The sequence below is a fragment of the Phodopus roborovskii genome, unplaced genomic scaffold (assembly GCF_943737965.1).
Source record: "Phodopus roborovskii unplaced genomic scaffold, PHOROB, whole genome shotgun sequence".
Taxonomy (NCBI): Eukaryota; Metazoa; Chordata; class Mammalia; order Rodentia; family Cricetidae; genus Phodopus; species Phodopus roborovskii.
The window spans coordinates 58,683,790-58,705,741 of record NW_026126407.1 but is presented as its reverse complement, the minus strand read 5'-3'; the positions used below and the strand labels follow the sequence as shown (position 1 = coordinate 58,705,741).

Below are 21,952 nucleotides of genomic sequence, written 5' to 3'. Positions count from 1 at the left end.
GTACCACATGAGTATTTCAGTTTCCCGTGCTTCTTCCTGACTTAAGTAGCCCAGAATTGTAATAAATATATTACAATTTATTGAACATTTACTCTTTACTAGGCAGCCTACTGGGCATCAAGTAGGCATCCATCAAACCAATCTGCTTCCTTATGGCTCCTTTCCTTTACCCTAACTAGCAGGTTTATTAAGTGCCCGATTACTCAATGAGAGAACATACAAAAGACGAGTAGTGGTAAGGAGAGGCTTCCATAAAAAAATCTTCTTTAAGCTTGCATACAGAGGTGGTGAGTAAATCTTCACTGTATAATAAGACCTGCCATAGTCCTCTGCAGCTCTTCTGATCAGGGGACAAAGTCTGTTTCTGCACACCTAGAACTGGGCCTGCTTTATTGCTTGCTTTGACTAGATTTTAGCGGTTTCTGGGAGCAGCTGCTTGAAGCCCCTTCCATGTGAAGCCCAGCTTCTTATCCTTAAAGGATAAAAAACCCACAGGCCTACTACTCACATTCAACATAGCCAATGGTCTTCCAGTGACCAACTGTCTAGTGAGAGCATCCTACAGTCAGCTACAGTTAACCTGGCTAAGAACATTCAGTCAAACCAGAAGTAGGCTCAGAATCATGATCCCAATAAGTGGTGGTTATGCCAAGCCACTAAGTGTTGGAGCCATGTGTTGTGTAGCACTTGATAGTTGACATATAGCAAGCAGCATGTTGCAAATCCCTATCATGAGAAGAAGCATGGGAAACCGAAATACTCATGTGGTACAGGGAAGAAAGCAAAATCATACCATCACCATGTCTGTTGATATGGTTGACCTGATCCCTCCCAGGATCTCTGGGGTTGTTTTAGAGAAGTGAAGTGCAGACATACCTGGGGGCAAAACAGACACTGCTAAAGGCTGTTTCCAAGGTGATTTCAACACCTTGGTGATCAGAAGCTAGCAGTGTGGAGCATTCTCACCTGGCAATTCAGTGTTCATGAAGCCCGCAACTCCCTTCAGTATTTCTGGTCTCTTTTGTGGACTAAGAAGGGGGGGGGGAGGCTGCTTACCTGACACACTACATGTGTGGTCCTGTTTTAATATGTCAAGAAAAGCACCTAGTTAGGGAAATAACAGATTCACTGAGCAGTTTGTAAGCCCCATTAGAAAATGCATTAACCTAATCAGCCCCACACCTCATAGGCAGATGGCTGACAAGCTGACCAAGAAACAGATGCTGTAGCCATTCAGCAACATTATAACTCTCTGGTTTGATTTCCTTTTTACCTGAAAAAGGAAGGAAGAAAAAGGTGCTTTCCTTCTAATGAGCCTAATTGCCTTGAAGGTGCCAGGTTAGTAAAACACAATTGCACCCTTCCTCCATCTGTCTCTCTGAATTAGCAGCAAACAGTGTAGAGGTGCTGGTGGGGTGGAAGCCTGTATCTGGGGGAAGTAGTGTCAACATAGTAACCAGTTCCTCAGACAAGCTGCACATCTGAGGGGCTCAGTGGGTGGCCACCCACCTACCTCCTCTCCTTGGGCCAAAGGAACTTTCAGGATACTTCTTAGAGCTTGTTTTCACCTGGTAATACTCTTGTAGCTCAGAGATGGGTTCACATGGGGAGCAATGCCCAGCCAGAGTCTCCACCAGCTCCCTATATCTCTGTCTTTGGTTCAATAATATGATAAATATACCAATTAACCTTCCAATCACATTTAAGCACAGGGTCTGCACTCTTTGGAAAGCCCTCAAGTGTGCATGACTGGACTCTTGATCTTTGTGCACACTGCTCTGTTCTGTACTGATGAAACCCCATCACAGGATGAATTTCCCCTAAGGCTGCTGCAACAGGGTAACACAAACTGACTGGCTTTAGACAACAGACACATATTCTTTTTTCAGTTCTAGAAGTCAGAAATCTCGGTTACCATGGTGGCAGAACCACAGCTGTTCTCAAAGCCTTGCCATTTCTAGTGCCTATTGGTTGCTGGTAATTTGGGACATCCATTGTCTCATAACTTCTGCCTTTACATGAGGTCTTCTCCTTCCTCCTTTCCTTACTCCCTCCCTCCCTCCTCTCCCTTTGTGTATGTGTGTGTTTCTAGATGTATTTCTTCTTGTATGGCCTTAGTCATTATGTTAGATTCCACATTAATCCACTATGCACTTATTTTAATCTGGTGGCATTTACAAAGACCTTATTTCCACATGTGTTCACAGCCTGAGTAGACATGATCTCAGGGACAACATTCTACCCAGGATATATAAATTGCTTTCTGTTCTTGAACACAGAAGTGTATCACTAGGCCTTTGAACCTCACTCCTACTTATCCTAGGTAAAGTTCATCTTTTAGCCCTCTGACCAAAGCCTACTTCCTCCTAACAGTCCTCCTGCTGACCCAAGACAAACATTTCCTGACATCCCCCTTTTAGGCCCATCGTTTTTATTGTTATATGAAATTATCTTCCTTGGCATTTTCTTTCCCTTTGGCTAATAGAAGGTCTCTACCTGTTCTCACTGCTGTTTCTCAAACACCGAACCTAGTGTCTCGTGCACAGAAGTCACTTTCCAAGACAACAAGGAGCCTAATTGTACTTCGTGAGTCCCACACAGATCTCCTGAAGCCCCTGGCAAACTGTAGTAATGAATCTGGAGGCACTGAGATGAAAATAGGTATTTTGCTCCTCCCTCCCTCACTTCCTCCCTCTCTCCCTCCCTTCTCCTTTTCTCATGGCTACCATAATGTAAATTGTCCAGCTTGACCAGTCTCCCCAACCCATGACGGACCGAAGCTATGAATTCAGGTATTTTGTTTAAACAATAAATCCTAACCCTGATAGCACTATTGGAGACAGTGGATTCTTAGGAAGTAGAATTGGGACCCTGACACCCACCTGGATACAAAGCAACAGGGCCAAGTAACCACAAACAAAACATCTGCAATGAAAATAAACCCTTTCTCCCTTGAAGATATCCCCTCAGGTATTTTGTCACAGTGGAAGAAAGCAGAGCAACATGCTGCATGATACCAACCAACTCTGATAGTGCAAATCCTGGTAACACAGCAGGGCGCTAAAGGTGCAGGTTAGCAGAGCCTGTGTACCTGTGGACTACTTGGGGTCATATGGCAGAGAAACACATCTTTCTTTTAGGCCACTGTATTTGTACAGCAATATTTACTTTAACTTCTATTGAAATGGTTTCTGGGCCTCTGCCTTTCTTCTCTCCCCTTCACAAGCTAAATTAGAAGAGGCAAGGTGGGACATTCGGGTTGTTCATGGCATCCTACAGTTCTTTGAAATGCACACTGTGAAAGCTGTCCAGGTTCCCCAGAAGTCCCAGAAGGCAGAAATAGGAAAGGCAGTGGAGGCCTGATCTGTCTACGGGCTTCTCGGCAGGATCAAGGTGGAAAGAAGACATGTCTCTGAGCAAGTTAGTCCTTTACTTGGCTCAGGGCCTTGCAAGGAGAGGGGACTACATTTGAGCCAGGCCCTAAGGATGCTTTCACCATGAAATATAGAACACCATACCATTCTTGGAGCAAGCTTCCCTAAGAGAGGAAAAGCAGAAAGTAGAATTTGGGCACCTGGTCTTTTTCTGCCTTAAAATTCTGAAGGCCACTGGCAAGACATCTCATGGTTTTTGCTGGAGCAGGTCCTGCCTGGCTTGGACTTTGCATCAAAACTCTCCAGAGTCTACCATGAACTACTTGATGGGCCCTTTGTTGCTTCCCTCAGTCTGGCTGGCTGGGCAGTCTACATTTTCAGCAAGGCTGCCAAACAAAAGTATATGGACTGAGCTCCATCCAGAGGTAATCACATAGTCTCTGACACAATACAGCCCAGAGTGGGTTGTGTCTGCTCACTGCTTTCTTGTGTGTCTGGCATTGCTGCTATACAAACACAGGTCTTCTCAAAAACCCATGACGTGGTTTGTCTTCTGGTTTACCTCCAGACTGGTGAAATGTTCACATGTGTTTAAATTGGAGCAACTGAAGAGAAAGGCTCTAGTCCTACACTCTGCACTCAGCACCTTCTACTTTGCTGTCTCTTCCTGGGGCAATCTAAAGTCCATAGGTAAGATTTGAGGTGTTGTGGTAGTTGGAGGTATTAACGAAATTTTGCTCTTCCTTGTATCAGTAACTTTTCTCCATATGACATTGAACTCCTCCAAAAACAGAAGAAAGAGAAAGAAAGCATGACCAACAGTTATCACAGACAGGACCAAGATGGTGGTTGGGAGAAGTGCTTGTTGGGTTTGCTTTCTCTCTGGTTCCATCATCACTGAAGATTGTCTCAGCTCCCTCATTAAGATGAGTTGAGCATTCCATCATTCCAGTGGGAAAAAATGTGGCCTAGATGAGCCAATGTCCAGCTACCCTGTTTGGAGGTTAACACAGTTGAGACTGGAAGAACCTCCGATCTCACAAAAGCCAGTGATTCAAAGAGTCCTTCATCTGAATAGATGCTGAGCCCAGTAAGTTCTGTGAGTTCTGAGCCCTCTGTCACAGGGCATTGTGTGATGACAGATAATGAATGTTATCTGTCCTTTATTCACTTCTAAGAGCCCTGAGTTTCCAGTTGGATCCTCCTCACTGCTGCTCCTATTATTTGTGTGTGAATGATAGACCTTTGCACCTCTGTAGCTTTTCTACTTCTCTCTCCTGTTTTGTTTTAGTAGTTATAAGAAAAGGATGCGGTGTGTTTGTGTGTGTACATGTGCGTGTGCGTGCGTGTGTGTGTGTGTGTGTGTGTGTGTGTGTGTGTGCGCGCGCGCTCTGTGTCTCTTCATTTAGTACTATGTAATTATCCACAACATTTATGCTGAGTGTCTACTGTGAGCTGTGAGTACCACACAAGTAGGCTCTGTGATGGATGGATCTGGCTGTCTTATGCTCAGAGTAACACACTTTTAAAATAGTAAACTGTTTATTGCAATCCTTATGTGGTGGCATTTTTATGAAGGCCAAAGAACTCTCTCCACAGGCTCATCTCATGGCCCAGGGGTTCTCAGGCAGGTTCACCCAAGATCCAGAGCTGCCCTGTGGTTTCAAAGGGGCAGAATGAAAGACAGGGTGGGATTTGAGTTTTATTAAAGAAAATTCTCCTCTCATCACCCCTGTTCCTCCTGCTTGCTACCAAACCAATATCCCAAATCAGGAAATTGCCAAAGCTACAGAATCATGAAATAATGTCTTAAGGTTGCCTTTGGGTGGGCATTTCACCAGTGTGGATTGCACACTGTGTATACTCCAATGAAGAGTTAACCAAATTAAACATTTTCTTTTGTCCTGTACCTCCTATAATATTCCTTAGAAAAACAACTTCACCATGAAACATTTGCCTTCTTTCTTCTGTCGTCCTTTTGTCCTTCCCTTCCTTACTCATTTCTATGTTTTTATGAAGAGATTGTCTGACTATGTAGACTAGGCTAACCCAAAACTTGTGATCTACCTCCCTAGGCTCCTAAATGCTGGGATCATAGGTGTGCAACATACCTGGCATAGCTATCTCTCAGGAGAAAGAAATAACTAGACTTTTTTGAGTACCTCCTATGGGCTAGATAAGGCTTTAGCCTTTCACTTCCATGATCACATTTGAAGTCTCTTAAAGAAGCAAGACCAACAAGGCATCATTGTTCTTTCTGTGAGGTAGAGAAAGCACATAAGACCCAGAGACACTGGGCATCTTGGTTGTCAAGTCACTCTTCCATGAGTTGCAGAGCATGGAATGATATGGAAGATCCACCACCACCCATGTTATTTCTGCTGTGATGTGGCTTTAACTACCACAAGGAATATAAGCAAACATCAAAAGAAAGAAAGAAAGAAAGAAAAAAAAAACACTTGTGTTGGTTGCCTAGGGATGGGGTTTGGAGAGACACAACTAAGGGGGCTGCTTTTTTTTGTTCAGCTTATGAAAATGATCTAAAATTGAATGTGGTAATAGTTGCATTTCTGAGGATCTATAGTAAATGTTGTTGAATTATGAGGGGAATGCATCTTGGGAAAAATGATGGCATGTGAAAATTGGTGCTCTGAGGTACTGAGTATGTATTTGTGTTTGCATTTAGGGTTTGGTATTAGACAAAGTGGAATAAAATAAGAATATTCAGAAGATACATTAAATGAAGAATGTGCTGGGAATCTTCCCCACATACACATACTTACAGACTCAGATTCTTAGGGGTGGGTAGGTCCAGGACTTACATTTGCAAACTGACATCTCCAGTGATTCAGGATTAAGTCCTTATATCCCTGTCTGGTCTCAGTCCTGATCCTGTTGAGATGTAATTTTCTCCTGTAGCCTGAGGCAATTCCTGGTTATCTCTAAAGGGATAGGGATGGGTTCCCAGTATCCTTACCTGTGCATTTACATCTGAATGTCTCCTTCACTGTTACTAAGATTGATCTCTTGAAGAGTTGAATAGAGAGCCTTAGACCACTGGCCTCTTCTAGGCACACTCTGGACCTGTGCTAAGACATTTATTTACACCCCCTCATAGAGTTACTCCCACAAAGCCCACAGGGAGTGAATACTCTGATTGCTCTATCTTAGCAATTGTAGAAACAGGAGTATGTCAGCAGTTTGAGTAAGAACATAAAGGCTAACTCCAGTTAAAACAGCAGTATTCTGGGAATGTCCTTCAAATTATGTGCTCCAGTGTAGCTCTGAAAGATCCACACTCAATTAGAAGAATGTTTTCCCAAAAGTTGGCTTCAATTTGATTGTGGACTTGAAGTATTTTGTTATCACAGTTACAATTTCTTACCAAAATTCTCTGGGAGACACCAAGCCCCTACCATCTTCACAAAGTTCTCATGAGGTTTTAAAACCAGCCCCCAACAGTATGAGGGCAACCAGCTGGTAAGATGCCAACTTATTACCATAAAATAAAAGACCTAATGTCAAGGTTGTCTGGGAAATGATTTAACCAAAGTTTAATAGCTTTGTGTCATCATGGAACTCTTCAGAGCCCCAGGCCTTTCCTCACCTGCTAGCGTTAACCACTTTCTATATGCCAGGGAAAATGACATATGTTTAAAGCATTATTCTATTTTTGCAGCTATCTAGGAAGTATCTGGCATGATTATCTCCATTTTGCAGGTCAGGAAAGCAGGACTTAGAGTTTGCTACTTTGAAAATGCCTGATCAAGTCTCTTCAGAAGCTAATCTGGGTCAGATCAGGTTGGTGCTTGGAAGAAAATACAGGCTGAGAAACTGAATGACTGGTTGAAGGTACCAAGACCAGCAAAGCAAGGGCAGGTCTGGGACTCCTGTGTGGCTGGCTGAGTCACGGTCAAACCCAGCTTGTCTCATCCTATAAGAAGGGCATGACTGTGCAAACCTCAGTCTTATTTTCATGCTTTGTCTATAAGGTGAACAGGTGATATTTGAGGGAGACCAGTGACCCCAAAGGAAGATGGCCTGGCCCTCTTTTCTCCTCCCCATATAAGGTGAAATAAAGAGAAGTGCACTAAGCACAGCAGGAAACAGCTTTCAAGCCTTTGACATGGTCTGAAATACTGTCTAAAGATATCAGACCACAGTAGGCTGATAAAGGCCAAGGTGCAGCCTGATTCCCCAGGGCTGTCACAGGACCCTAATAACTTTGTTTTTCACAGACAGAAGGGGGGACTGTATGCCTCTCAAATCAGTAGGTCTGTCATGTTCCAAATTTTTTGCATTTCTAAAAATGGGGTTTGACATGTGAACGATTATTATTTAATGCAGGATCCCAAGTCTGCCTCTCTCAAGTTAACAGCCTGGTAGTCAGGGAACCCTCATTAAACACAAGCCTCTTCTCCAGGGTGGGACTATTGTGCCCCCAGATTCCAACCCAAATTGACTTGGAGCTCTAAAACCTTTGACAAATTTCTTCTTCAATTCTTTCTTAAGTCTTGGGAATATGTTCCATGTCCTCATTTGAGAGTGGTTGTCTCCTAGCAAGATGTCTGTCCAGCAGTAATGTTAAGTGCCCAGGTCAGCAGTGCGGCACTCCAGAAGTTATGGACAACTCAATGCCTGGAGCTCCACCCAAGATCTAGTAAATCCAAAGCACCAGGGTGCTCATATTATTCTAAAGCAAAACCATCTGCTTAGTAGTCCTAACCTATCATGTCCACTTGCTTATATAACCTAAAGTTCCCAGTTGTCCCTCCACTCTACTTTCTTCTCTCTATCCCATACCTATGCCAGTTGAACACCATCTGTGTCCAAGACCATCCTAGCTAGTATCCCTAACCCCAGTCCAACTTTCCATAGTCTAGTTCCCATTGAGAAGTCAGAATGACCTTTTAAGAAAGCAAAATAGCACACAGGTACCTTGTCTAGAGTCTTTATTGTCTGTCTCCTGCTCTTTCTCTGCTCACAGTCAGTAAAGAAATCTGCCTCTTTGGGGTGGCCAATCCATTCCTACTATGGGAGTCAGTGAATGAAGAATAATGAAACCAATACTATGGCTGGTTTAGAAAATAGATGCTCCCTCCCTCCACCTACTGGGGAACAATTTATCCATTAGCATCAGACAGTCACACTCTCAAGTTAAAGCACCACCTTTAGTGACCGAATTCCTTTAGATAAGTGTGACTCTCCCTCACTTGACCTAGTTCTAAAAGGGTATGACAATACTTAGCCAAGTATTTGGAAAAATTAAGTAACACAATAAATGTAAAAGGTCATAACTCTGCCACATAGTAGAGAATTAGTACATCAATTATAGCCATTACTTGACCTAGTCACCCAACTAGTTAATTCAAGGACTCAACTCAAAAAGTTCCTCAGTCCTGCTGCTCATCTGCTGGGAAAGTTGAAAACAAATTCTGTTCCCTAAAAGTCCAATTCCCCAGACTTATGTTAAAGAACTTGACTGTGTTTATCTCTCTATAAGGACTGTTTTCCTCCCCATATACCAGCAGCAATACTTCTAGAATTAATTTATTTTGTTTTCATTTCTGCACTTTGCTTTTGTAGTTCTCTTTGACGAAATTGCCTTTCCTGAGATGTGTCTAATAGAGAAGTTCCTTAAAACAACAAGTAATGGGAAGTGAATAAAAGGATAGCACATTGTTCCACAACTTCCCTGAGCATGGACACCACACCCAAGTGCATGCACATATGCACACACACGCTACAAGACACGCCTATGCACTCGAGATTACACAGACTTATAGGTACCAATTAGAGAAGACACACATATAACCAGGTCACATACAAACACTGGGACTCTCTGTCCCTTCATTACTTAATGTTGAGTTTGACAACACCTGAACAAAGAGCAAGCAAAAGCAATACGGTACCTTTTGGTGACTTAAGCGTTGCCACTGCCCAGTCACCATCAGAATTTCCTAAAAAAATAACAATCAAGAGATGCTCATCTGGTTTCCTGGAAGCCCATGCTGTGTTACCCTCACACCCAGGTGGTGTGGCATTTGCTGTCTCAGCTGCAGTGTCCAAGGAATCCAGCCTCAGGGGACTCAGGGAACAAGGAAGGGAGCCAGTGTGAATTTACAGTAGGTATGCACCTGTTCCTACAAGACCTAACAGGTTATCAGGAGAGACATACCCTGAGTATCCAAGGAAACAGCATCAGAGGAAGGATTAACTACTGGTAGTCTACTTATAAGTTTCAATTCACTATGAGAGGTTGGCTTTGCTAATATGTACACAAGTGGACAAGACATGGAATTTGCTTCCTGTTTGCTACAGGCATTCTTCTGAAAGAGGGTATGTCATTGTTAAGGAACACCCCAATCCCAAAGCATGCCCTCCTACCTGTAGCTGTAAATGCTACATTGGGTACAACCTGCCTTTCCAAATGCCTAAGTGTGAAAAATAATGTTGCCAGAGTCATTTTCCTTAAGTACAGAAACTCCCCCCAAAGCTAAAGGGATTAAGCTTGTTCTCACAGAACCCCACAATGAGTAATACATTGTTTTACAGAACAAGTGTGTGGCTGGAATTTGTTTATTATAAATCAGGTTTTCCAAATTTCATTCCAGATGTACCCAGTAGCCCCTGGGTGAGTGGTCTCATTAACAGAGCCTCAAGGGGTATCTTATAAAATAAACAACTATGAAAAGAACTATGGTTGTACCCCACTCCTTCACTAGCATCATCTGTAAAATTGAGTTTATCTTAAAGTGGAAAAATATCTGCCAATGAAAGCCTCATCCTATTGGCTAGAAGTCTGACCAATCAGTGATTGCTAATGGCTTTCCTTTTCTTTCCTAGGAACCTATTTGGGCAGACTCATCCTGAACACTTTCTATACTTCCAGAGACCAACAGGCTGAAAGGAGATCAAGGGAACAGCCTCTGGCTGGTATGATTATAGAAGACAGATCTGACATTTAAACATTTCTAATTGGCCTCCCTGGTACTTCAAAGAACTTTCAAATTGCCATGTACCCCCTGGGGAACTGAACCCTACACCCTCAACACTCAAACAGAGTAGAACTGGGCCTGGTAGGAGAGTGAGTTAGTGTTCAGTGCCCTGCCTGCTATGCTTCACCATGTCTTCTCCCCTCAACCTAGGGTCATCTGGAAATAGGCATAGGGCCCTAGATCTTCATTTTCTGGTGGACAACAAGCTGACCAACCCCCAAGGCATAGATAGGCTCCAAGGAAGCCTATCTTCCCTTCATCAAGTTTGCCTTTAAGGTATAATCTGCTCTACTGTCACCTTTCCCCAGCTTTTGTCACCTTTGCCTAGCTTCCAAGACATGGTGTAGGGCTGACCAGGTGGTAACAAATTTTCTTCTAAGACTCCACTGACAATGAGAATAATAGTAAGAGGATAGCCAGCTGCATGGGCTCCAGTGGCACTGGCCGACATTAGAGGAATATTTGAAGATAAAGTTGCTTATTAAAAGGAAATAGACCTTTTTAGACAAAACAAGAACTATAGGAAGGAAAGGGCAATGAGGGAAGGTTGGATGTGGCGACTTATTTCTTACCTTTGTTGGGATGTGTTTTCTCCACTACATAGAGTTTTCAATTTCATTGTAAAATTAAGAGCTATGTGACTTGCTCCTCAAAATTTTCCTCATACATATTATATTTCAAGTATGTTATAACTCAGTTACACTCACCACATGGAAAAGTTTTTAGCTTCACAGCAAAAACAACTGACACTTTGGTGAACCTTGCCTCACACACACAGGGAGGAAGTAGAAAATGGGACCTACAGAAGGAGAAGAAGTGGGAAATGGGTCTTGAAAACTCTTTTGTCTGCTGGTACTCTCTGACAGTCACAAGTAGCCCTGCAAAGGCATCATTTTGTGCAAAGAGTACGGTTTCCAAGTCAAGCCATCTTGAATGTGAAGTCAATTACTTAACTGTACTGAACCTCAATTTCTCCATTAGTCACACCACAATACAGTAGGTACTCTCTCTCTTGGACATGTGGTGCTTTGGAGTTTGGTGGCATTAGACTCAGCTAATACCTAACTCTTTACAAAATTAACCCAGCAGTCATCAGTTCATGGCTGGGAACCATATGGGGGAATGTCCTTTTGTGTATAGGTTTCTCATATTGGTTGATGAATAAAACAGTGTGGCAAATTGAGGCAGGGAGATAGGCCAGACTAGGAGATGAGAATTCTGGGAACAGTTGCCACGTGAGTCACCAAAGGAGTTAGAAGTCTGGTAAGATAACACCACATGGAAATACTAAGATTAATAGAAATAGGTTAATAATTAAGACAGAGCTAGCCAATAAGAAGCCAACAGTTTTGTAATTAATATAGCCTCCGTGTGTTTATTTGGAGCTCAAGGGTGGCAGGACCAGCCCAGACAAGAGAAAAAGAACTTCTCATTACAGGAACCCCATATTTTTCTTTAGGTTTTGGTACAAGACACCCACAGTGAGGATAGAGAAGGGACCCCTGCATCATTGCTGATGTTTCCAATTTTTATTGGAATATGTAATGTGTTCTGAAAAAAAATGATCGTCTGTCAAATAGCAAAAGGGAAATATTTTTCTTAATATAAAATTAAACATTGCGTTAAAATGAAGGCATGCAGCATTTCATTTCTCAGGCTGATAAAATCCTTCTTCCTTACACTGGATGGCCAAGGGTTGCACTGAACTACATATATAGCCTGTTGTCAGGGACCTCCAACGGTCTAGGAGCTCAAGCCTCAGCAACATATGATCATGGATCAGGGCAGATGGGAGATAAATATGGATTGCAGGCAACTTCCTGTTTGTGATGTCCATTGGAAATTATATAACAGGATGAAGATTTCCCTGCTCTAGGAATAGGAGTACTCCCTCTCTAAAGCACCAGGTAGGAATATCTTCATGGACACTTCTGCCTTACTAGCATTGTGTGAGGAAGAGGTACAGCTGTCCTCATCATATACCTGCCTAGCATGTGGTGACTTGGGTCAAGGAAGGGTAATACATAATCATGTCAACTTATAAGGCACATTCCTCAGCTTCAACCTTGATTGGAAACATCTCCAAATTGTGAAAGAAGCCAGGTGAGTCATGTGTCCTTTTTGGTGGACAGTAGCATGCACACATCTGCATTCCATATCTTGCATACTTAGATGGAGAAAGTGAAGTGACTTGGGCTGGCCTTGAAGATTATTAGCATTCACAGGAAAGTAATTTGTTGTGTGTTCTCTTGCTTCTTACCACCCCCCCCCAGATTCCTAATGTGAGCTAACTTGCAGCATGTATATCTTTCTCAAACTGGTATCAAGAATATGGATTCTGCTCTCTCCCTCAAATCAAAATGTGTACCATTCAATGTCCTAGTGTATCTGGGAAATTAGAAGGACATGACTGGCAGGCAGTTCTTCTGGAAGGGAAAATGTAATAGGCTGTAGTAGTTACTACATGTGAAGGTCGTTTCCTAAGCTGAATCATTGGCTCTATCTAAGCCATTCACTGTATGTGATTATTAATTCCTCTAAACTGAGACCCAGGGAACTTAATTGTTTCTAAAATTCATTGATAATGTTTGAGTCAGGACTTAAAACTCAGTCCTGACCAATTTTAGTGTTATGTGCATTCTTCCTTCTTGCTGGTCACCTAAGGTTCTGATTTGACATGATATCTATCACATGTCAGTTCACTGGCTTTTACAAAGGGCACTGATAGTTGGAAATGCCCCATATGGTGCTGTGTACTGGAGATATTATAGATGGTATGAGACAGGTCCATATCTCAATGGCACCTATAGTCAACGGGCACCAAATTCAGTACCTGGAGAATAAACAAATGAATGAATGAATGATATCTAATTCCAGCATGCTTTCCCCCCCACAAGAGTCCTGTGTGGCTCAGCCCCTGACATTTCTCTCTTGTGCTTCAGTGCCTTTTGCCAATAACTTAGCAGTGAGCCTCCTGGTAACAGACCATTCTACTGTCACATGCCCGAAATGACCAAACAGTGTGTGTCAAAGCCCTGAACTCTAAAAGAAGAATGTTCTAAATATGAATGGGGCAATTTCAATAAAGCAGCAAAAGTAGAATGAGAGACAAAGGCAGGCAGGCTTGGGAATCTGAATCAGGGCTTAAAATATGTGTATAACTCTTTCTTCATATCTGACCTCCCACCAACACTGGCAATAGGTGAATGAGATGTTTCAGCCCCACAGTTATTATAGTAACTAGAAGAGATGGAATGGGTTAATATTGCAATTATCAAATTTAGAGTGATGTTGGGGACCATCCAACCCTGCTCCCTTGCTTATCATATGAATTAGAAGTCTAAGCATTTCTGTGGCTGGCTCAGTGGCACACAGCTAAATAACGATAGAGCCTGGACATTCTAGGAGCACCTGAGAGATATGCACCTGATGCTTTGAATACTAAAGCCTTCAAGGTAGTTTTTTTTTTTTCCTTTTTACTTTTTTTTTTTAAGTTGGCAGTTAACATTACAGGTTAGCTAGACCCTCCTTATCTACTGGTTTGAAAGATTCTACACAGTGAGTCTGGCTCTTGGAGGTTGCAGAGCTTTAGATGGTAAACAATTTTTAAACAGCCTTGCCCTGGGTGGTAATGATATTCTAAGGGAATACATTGCCTGCCCCTCTCTCACAGGGTTTGCATTACACCTTAATAAAGAACCCTTGAAAGAACATTTACTATGAGATTTGAAGTTCACTGATGCAGGTAGATGCTGGGGTCCTAGGGATTGACTGGGTCAGGCAGTTCCTCAATCAGTCACAAACTGACACTTTACTCAAGGGGATGGACCAGATCACCCACTGCTCAGTTAGAGCCCAAGAACTCCACAGTTGTCTGAGGAGAGACATTTACTGGATTGGGGCAAAATCCCAAGAGAGACCCTTCCATTTGCTACAAGAAACAAAGATGATTTCTTAAAACCCAACTAGTATCTGATTCTTGTCAAAGGCAAATGCATTCATTCATGCAAAAACATATTCCTGGAGTTCCTGGTTGCAGAAGAAAGGGCTACATGGGGAATGACAAACATATTTTCATATCGCAAATTTCATTCCAAATGTTCTGCAGACATTTCTTGTCTAAAGCAACCCTGCAGAAATCACAGGGAGGATCAAGGAGCTATGTTGGAACATTCATCAATTATTTACCCTAAGAGCTACTAAGTATCTGGTTTGTGTGTGGATCTAAGTTAAAGAAATGAGTTGCATGGAATAATTTGACTAGTTCTCAAAGAAATAAAACACATCTGTGTTGATTATTTTTAATGTCTAAAGAAGAAGCTCATATAACAATAGATGTTATTTATCACTGAATTGCAGGGTTCAGAAAGGAAGGGGGAAGACTAGCACTTGCAGTTTGCTGCAGCCTTGTGAGCGGTTAAGACACGCTTACCTGCTCTCCTTAGTAACACTATCTCTCTCTTCCTTGTAAAATGTGGATGCTTAGGATGTACATGTTATATAAGAATAGAATGAAATCAATAAAACTGATGGCCATAGAGCATAAGAGGGGGCATTTTCTTTTTCAAGGGACTATGGGAGGCAGAAAAACAAAGCATGAAGCTCAGATAACTAGTAGGGAAAGACTTACCAGGCAGGAGATATAGAAAAGCCTGTCTGTCAATCAAACATGTGACCTTGGTGTGTACACTTAGCTCAAACTCTTAAATAATTATTCCATCCTGAAGGCTTAGGTAATTGGAACTTGTTTTATGAGTATTATTATCATTATCAACCATAGATCTCACAAACATCAGAGCCACATGGTAGTGAGTATCTGTACTTTAGATCCTAGGGTTAGGATATTTTGTAGCTGAATGAATCAAAGAGTACCTACTACCCCTTCTCTCCAGAGGGGCTGCAAGAAAAGAAGCTGGTCAATTGATTTTTAAAAAATTATATCTGTGGTGTCCTCTATCTGTCCAATGTTTCCTGGAACCAGAACTATGTGAGAATAAACGAGTAATGATCAGAAAAGCAGAAAGAGCTCCATCAATCACTCAGATGGAATTCCAGACTAAAGCAGTTGTTCTAGGATTCAAAGTTCCTGGTAATCAGTCCTTCAGTGAAGGAGAAGAGTCCTTCATTAAGGAAGATATTTAAAGACAATGAAGAAGACCTTCCAGGAGGACCCAAGCTCAGCATGAGAGAAGATAGAACCAAGAAAGGAGTTGGCATGGCTGATCACAGTAGAGTGGGGACCTGGGAAAGAGGGGCATGGTGAATGATGTCACTCAGCTTGTTTAACTTGAAATGTCTCTGTCTACACATTTTATTCACTGGAAAACTGAGGACTACTGAGGGTTGGGTGTTGCACAATCACCTGGAAGCTATGTGGTGGAGCCAGGATTTGAGTTCATATCTGCCTTGTTCTTTTAAGCTCCTCAAAACATAAACTCAGAAAAGTGGCAGGCTAAGTGGAAAGGTGGGTTTTCAAACCTTTCCTCAAAGAGAGGACTAGAAAATGGAAGTCTCAGTATGTAACAAGAAGGAAACAAATTTCCTTCTTGAAATTTGTTGTATCTGGAGTGAACAAGAATGTAGGAAGCTTGCAGTTGATTTGGGAGAGGAGAGGAAGAGCAAGCAGTGGACATGGGGTCCAATTCTCCTGAATGCTGGCTTGTGGAGGAGTCTAAGTCAGTAGTCCCCAGCTTTGACTTCATATTAGAAATATATAGACATTTTGAAATTTCATATATAAGGGTGTTCAGTCATGTATCTCTGCACACCTTGTGTATTCCTGGTGCTTATGGAGGCCATGAAAAGGTGTCAGATGGAATTACAGATGGTTATAAGCCATCATGTTGGTGCTGGGAATTGAACCAGGGTCCTCTGAAAGTCACTGAGCCATCTCTCTAGCCTTTGTTTTCTCTTTCAAATGACCATATATGAATTCCACCCTCACCCAGCTCTGTTTAAAGCCCCAAGGCACACTGGGGCCTGGGTACTGTTTCCTGCAATCAGGTGATGCTGGGTCATCTCCATCAATGAGAACCTCAGTTGCTACAACCAACCACAAACCAGGAACTGACAACTTTGCTGTGGCTGTGACTTCATCCAATGGAATGTGTCTGAGAGAAAAGCACCATGTTCAAGTGGGAGAGACTGAGGAGACATAGAGGGAAATGGGTACTAGGGTAACAGAGGCAGCAAGAAGACATGGGAGGGAGAAGGGTACAGTGGTGATATACGCAATTGTTCAGTCTCAGCTCTGTTTCCTGCTGCTGCTGGGTCTGTTGAATCACTGCTGTACTCAATGTTTCTTAATCTGGTCATTGAGCTACTAGTTTTGTTTCTTCTATGGATCACTGAGACAGCATGCCTAGGAAGTCAAATGTAGTACTATACACTTGGTAAGAACAACCTTTATAGCAGCTCTAGAGTCTAGATTCTAGACTACTCTTCTCTGGGAAATGTTATATCCTGAAGGAGAGAGACTACCTGAGCAACGACTGTGTGCTATCCATAAGCTTCTCAGAGATGGCAGAGGATGTGTGGGTGATGGACATGAGCTTGTTAGAAGTTCAGGCATTGCTAAGACTGACAGACAAGATTCCACACCTGAGGGTCCTGAGGACTACCAAGAACAGAAGGGGAATGCTAAAGTGGGTTAAACATTAGTGGGATCACATGAGCATCCACGTCATTCTCCCCAGGAAAAAAGTCCTAACTAAATCAGTGCTCCAGATGACCATCCTACTCAGACAGCAAGGCAGAACTCAACTAGTTCAAAAGAAGAAGCTAGGGGAGTCCTGATTCTAGATAGATAGGTAGATTGAGGGAAGATAGATAGACAGACAGACAGAGAGATAATAGATTCATAAATTGACATATATAGATAGATGATAGACTCATAAATAGATTTGTATTATACATATATGATAATCAGTTCACAGACATATATACAGAGATATAGATAGATGATAGATATACATAGATTTCTATATACATAGACATATATACATAGATACATATGTGAATTATTTAATATATTCATACAATATGATAGATAGGCAGGTAAATAATAGACAAGAGAAGATAAACAAGCAGAGAAAATAGGTTTAATCAAGAAATAAGCATAAAAAGAAGTCCATAGGGAGAAGCCAAGTAGAGGAGCAGGTGGGGAAAGAAAACAGACTTGTCCTTACCTACTGCCTTTAAGGAGGCATACTTGTTGAGCTCTTTGCCTGGAGGCTGCTGTTCATATGGATTAGAAATCTGGCCCAGGTTGGGATAAGAATGTGGGTGTCCCATCTGCTGGAGCAGAGGAGAAGAGGGTACTGCATTGTTCATCTGAGTGGTATCTGAAAATGAAGAGAGAAATGGTCATAAACAGAGCAGGACCTTTCAACCATCCCCACCATCATCACATCCCTCCAGCCTGAAACCTCCCCATACTGTGAGCATGTACAGAGAGCACCATACAGAATGGTAACATATCAGGTTTCTATCACTGTACAGCAACTCATGTTGTTGAAACAGTATGAGCTGCTGTAGAGAAATGGCTCAGTGGTTAAGAGTCCATTTTGCTTTTGTAGAGAGCCCAAGTTTGATTCTCAGCACTGGTAGTTAGCATTTCACAAAACACCTGTAACTCCAGCTCCAGGGAACCCAACATCTTGATCCAACCTAAGAGCTTGTACTCACATACACATATCCACACAGACACATAGAGACTCAAAATTAAAATTAAAAGAAATATTGCAACCCCCCACACACACACACAAACAAGATTTTGGGTCTAGAGAAATGGCTGGGTGGCATGAGTTCAAATCCCAGCATGTATGTCAAAAAAGCAGGCATGTGCATGTCTGCCTGCACATCTAGCACTAATGGGCAGAGAAAGGCCTATCTTTGGAGCTTTTCAGCCAGCCTACCACAGACACCCAACTTCTCAACATCTGCATGTGTGTGCACTGATGTATATACCCCAACACATGCACACACACACACACACACACACACACACACACACAAGAACAAACATGATTTGTTCAACAAGAAGTTCAACTTCAGTAAATATAACTCAGAAGAGCTCCTTTGCCAAGAATCTGATGAATAGGATGAATAGGTCACCAATGATGGCAAGAATGCTGGAACAGAGACCTCAGAAGCTTGAGGCCTATGTGCAACCTGCTTCACCTGCCATACCTGCAGAAAAACACCTGGTACACTGAAATGTACACTATTGTGTATGTGAAACAGACAATATCATCTCTGGTATTCAAGCCTACAGAAATATATAATCATCATAATGTAAGGATATTTTCTCAGAAACATTTTTGTACTATTTCATTGTTTTTAATGTAAACTGGAAAAAAACTGAACTACTATAGGAAAAAAATTTTCTTTGAGACAGGGTTTCTCTGTAGCTCTGGAGCCTGTCCTGGAACTTGTTCTGTAGACCAGACTGGCCTTGAAACTGGGAAGCCTTTAAAATATTTCACATATGTGTTATGTACATGGGTTATGCATGCATATGGTAGAATTTCATGCAACTGTTAGGGGAAAAATTTTAGAGTAAATCCACACTACATATATAGGAAGTTTTCCAGAGACTGGATAGGAAGCATGTGAATCTGTATAAATGTTACAGTGTTTATATTAGAAAAGAAAACGTTCCTATGCCTGCACTGGAAGGCTTGCATAAGTTAAACGGCACATGTGTTGAATACTGACTACTTTGGAGGGACTGAAAAATCCATGGGAAGGGAATTTCCAGAAGATTCACCTCTTCAATTCATTCTGAGATGAGATATGGAGGAAAAGTAGAATATCAGTCAGGTGTTGAAGGTGTAGAAGGTACTAGAACTTACAGGCAGAGGAAATGGCAGGTGGCTTTGTCACTGGAGGTAAGATGGCAGGTTCAGGTTCAGGCTCAGAACCTGGGGAGTGTTCCTTGGTCTCTAGACGCACATGACTGGGAAATGCATCATGAAGGAAGTAGAACAAGATGCGGCAGCAGAAGCTGGCAGAGCCCAGCCAGCTCATTGAGGGACCCCATCTTCACCTTGAGAGCAATGAAATAAGGTTCAAGGGAGAGATGGTCAATCCAGGAGAGCCAACCAGGGAATCTTGTAGGATCTCTCCAGCATCAGGAAGCACCTGTGTTCATTAAGGTGCACACTGCCACCAAGGTGCTAGGGCTACCTCATGAGATGCCATTAGTTGGTACTCTCAGTCACAAGCCATCTAATCCAGTCTCAGGCTCACATACAAAAGGCAGGGTGTCCTGCCACCATAGCTTTTTGGCTCACCCAAAGTGATGAGAGAAATTTGTTGATAAGACATGGCACTCACTATGCCCTGAGCCCTGAGATGCTCCTACATTTCCTTTGCAGAACCAACCTCCAGCGAGTATGTCTTTTACCCATGGAAATGCCAGGCCAAGCAAATAATTTCCCAAACGCTGGTCCAATGGAAAGCAACTTGGCATATATCATCATCATCAGATGTGCTCTGTGTTTCTTTGTGTGATTTATTTTACTGTACAGCCACTGTGTTCATAAATTTAGAATCACCACTTCCTTTAATATGCTTCTTCATTTTTATCACAGTCATATGATGAGCTGTCAATCATCTTAACTGTCCAAGTGTGAGCTTGCCTAGAAATCATAAGATAAGACCTTAAATGCAAGCACATTTGGGATATTATCTGAGGAAACACTTGCAGCAGAAGGGCAGAAGGAAGGGAGGAAAATGAAGCAAAGAATGTGACATCTAGGAAGATATACTAGTGGTTTAATGCCATTCTGGAATTCTACTGCATGGTGTTGAGTGCCTCCTTTGCAATTTATCACTACAGGTACAATGGGGCTTCCTTTGTATTTACATAGCAAGTCCAATCCATTGCTGGTTGAGGACCCTTCTTAAAAACTCTCACATCAAACCTAGGTTTGTATCAAGATGGGAATTCTCTTGCCCCACTGCCTTGCTACCAAGATACATTAGAAATTTTCAGGTGGAAAGCAGTGGGAGAGATATGGGAGAGGTTGGCTAACAGGTACAAAGATTTTATAGTGGAATAAAAGAACTAAATTAATCTCATAGTAGGGTGACTGTTAACAATAATAAATTGTCTATCTCCAAAACCTAAAAGAAAGGATTTTTCATGTTCTTACCATGAAGATATGATAAATTATTTGAGGTTATGGATAGGTTAAATGGCATAATTGAATCATTAAATGGTGTAATCCATGTATCAGGGTACCACACTTTACCCCTGGGTATGATAATTACTGAATGTCAATAAAAAATGAGATAAAGCTTCTAAGATTGACGGAGTGGTGCATAAAGAAAGCCCAAGGACATAAGTAAATTCATATCTTTTTTCCCCCTCTCCCAGGAAGACATCTAGCTTGTCTAGTTAGAACTGACATCCTCTATGTCAGTCCTCCAGCATGAACCTAGTCCTCCATCCTCTCCATCCTGCATTGTGGACCCTCATCACTACACTTACATGCTATTTCTACGCTCACCTAGGAATGCTAACTACTTCATTAAAGGAGGAGAAAGCCTGTAGAGATGTTCTGCACAGGACATCTTAGGACAGCTTTTATATTACTAAACAGAATACTTAATATTACATTACAGAGCATTTGCTTTTAGATTATTTCTGCTAAGTTTTGTGCTGCCTCAAGGGCACTGAGTGGTTATTGAACATAAGTAGGTATGATGGAGAAGGCCCACCAAAATGAACTCTCACAAGAAGAAACGAAGCTGCCCCTGAGTCATGCCTCTGCTTCATATTTAGAACCATAAAAGTGACTTTCCCGCAGCCTTAGATAGCCATTTTGTTCTACCTTCTAGGCGCTGGATATTCAGAAATATTAAAATTCCAACCCTCAGGGAAGCCATCAATAACTGTTAAACAGACACTTGTGGCTGGCTTTTGACACATTATTTTGTTTTCCTAGACAAAAAGATAGGTTAGATCACATAGCCTGCTGTTTGTTGAGTTCCCCCAAATGTGCCCAACAAAGGAGTCACAAAACAAGAGGATGAGAGGAAACTCTGGGCTGATGTGTAAAAATTACAGAACAGCCCTATGGCAAAGCAGAGGGGAATAAGGCTGCACTCTGGAACTGCCACAGCCAGGGTGAGAAAAGAAGTGTAAATGTGTGCATGCTAATGCTATCTGTAGCTGTGTGTACAAATGCACACTTATCCACGGTATGTATGCATACTTTTTTTGTATTTACATAGCTATGGCCATAGAGGAACCCAGTTGAACTAAGGGAGTATTTCTCTTGGAAGAGTGATTTCTCTTAGATATACCTCAGTTCCAAAGAGATCTCATGCACTTGCATAAAAACAGACTCTCTGCCCAACCCAACAACAAAATTATTCCATACCCTTACATTTTTACAGTTTATTACAGCCCTTAGAAAGACTACAGCACCTTTGCAGTTCTGGGACACTAGCCATATTCCATAAACAACCTCCATTAGCATGCAAGAAGCTATTGACACCCTTGTACTTTTCTCCTAAGACAGAAAGGGTCTTCGTGTATGCAACAATCATTTTCAAAGAATATTGAGG

General features: G+C 42.0%; 1 protein-coding gene across 2 annotated transcripts in view; it reads right to left on the bottom strand.

Moving 5' to 3' along the window:
* The window catches only part of Shisa9 (shisa family member 9), a 302,170-nt gene that overhangs the window by 4,438 nt on the left and 275,780 nt on the right, over positions 1–21,952 (bottom strand). Inside the window, exons 3-4 of one of the 2 annotated variants that reach the window (XM_051181450.1) lie at positions 17,560–17,715; positions 9,287–9,334 (exon numbers count right to left, since the gene is read on the bottom strand). In XM_051181450.1, the coding sequence (XP_051037407.1) occupies positions 9,287–9,334; positions 17,560–17,715 (204 nt within the window). The remainder of the gene's footprint in view (positions 1–9,286; positions 9,335–17,559; positions 17,716–21,952) is intronic. The other variant, XM_051181451.1, reaches the window with a different exon arrangement.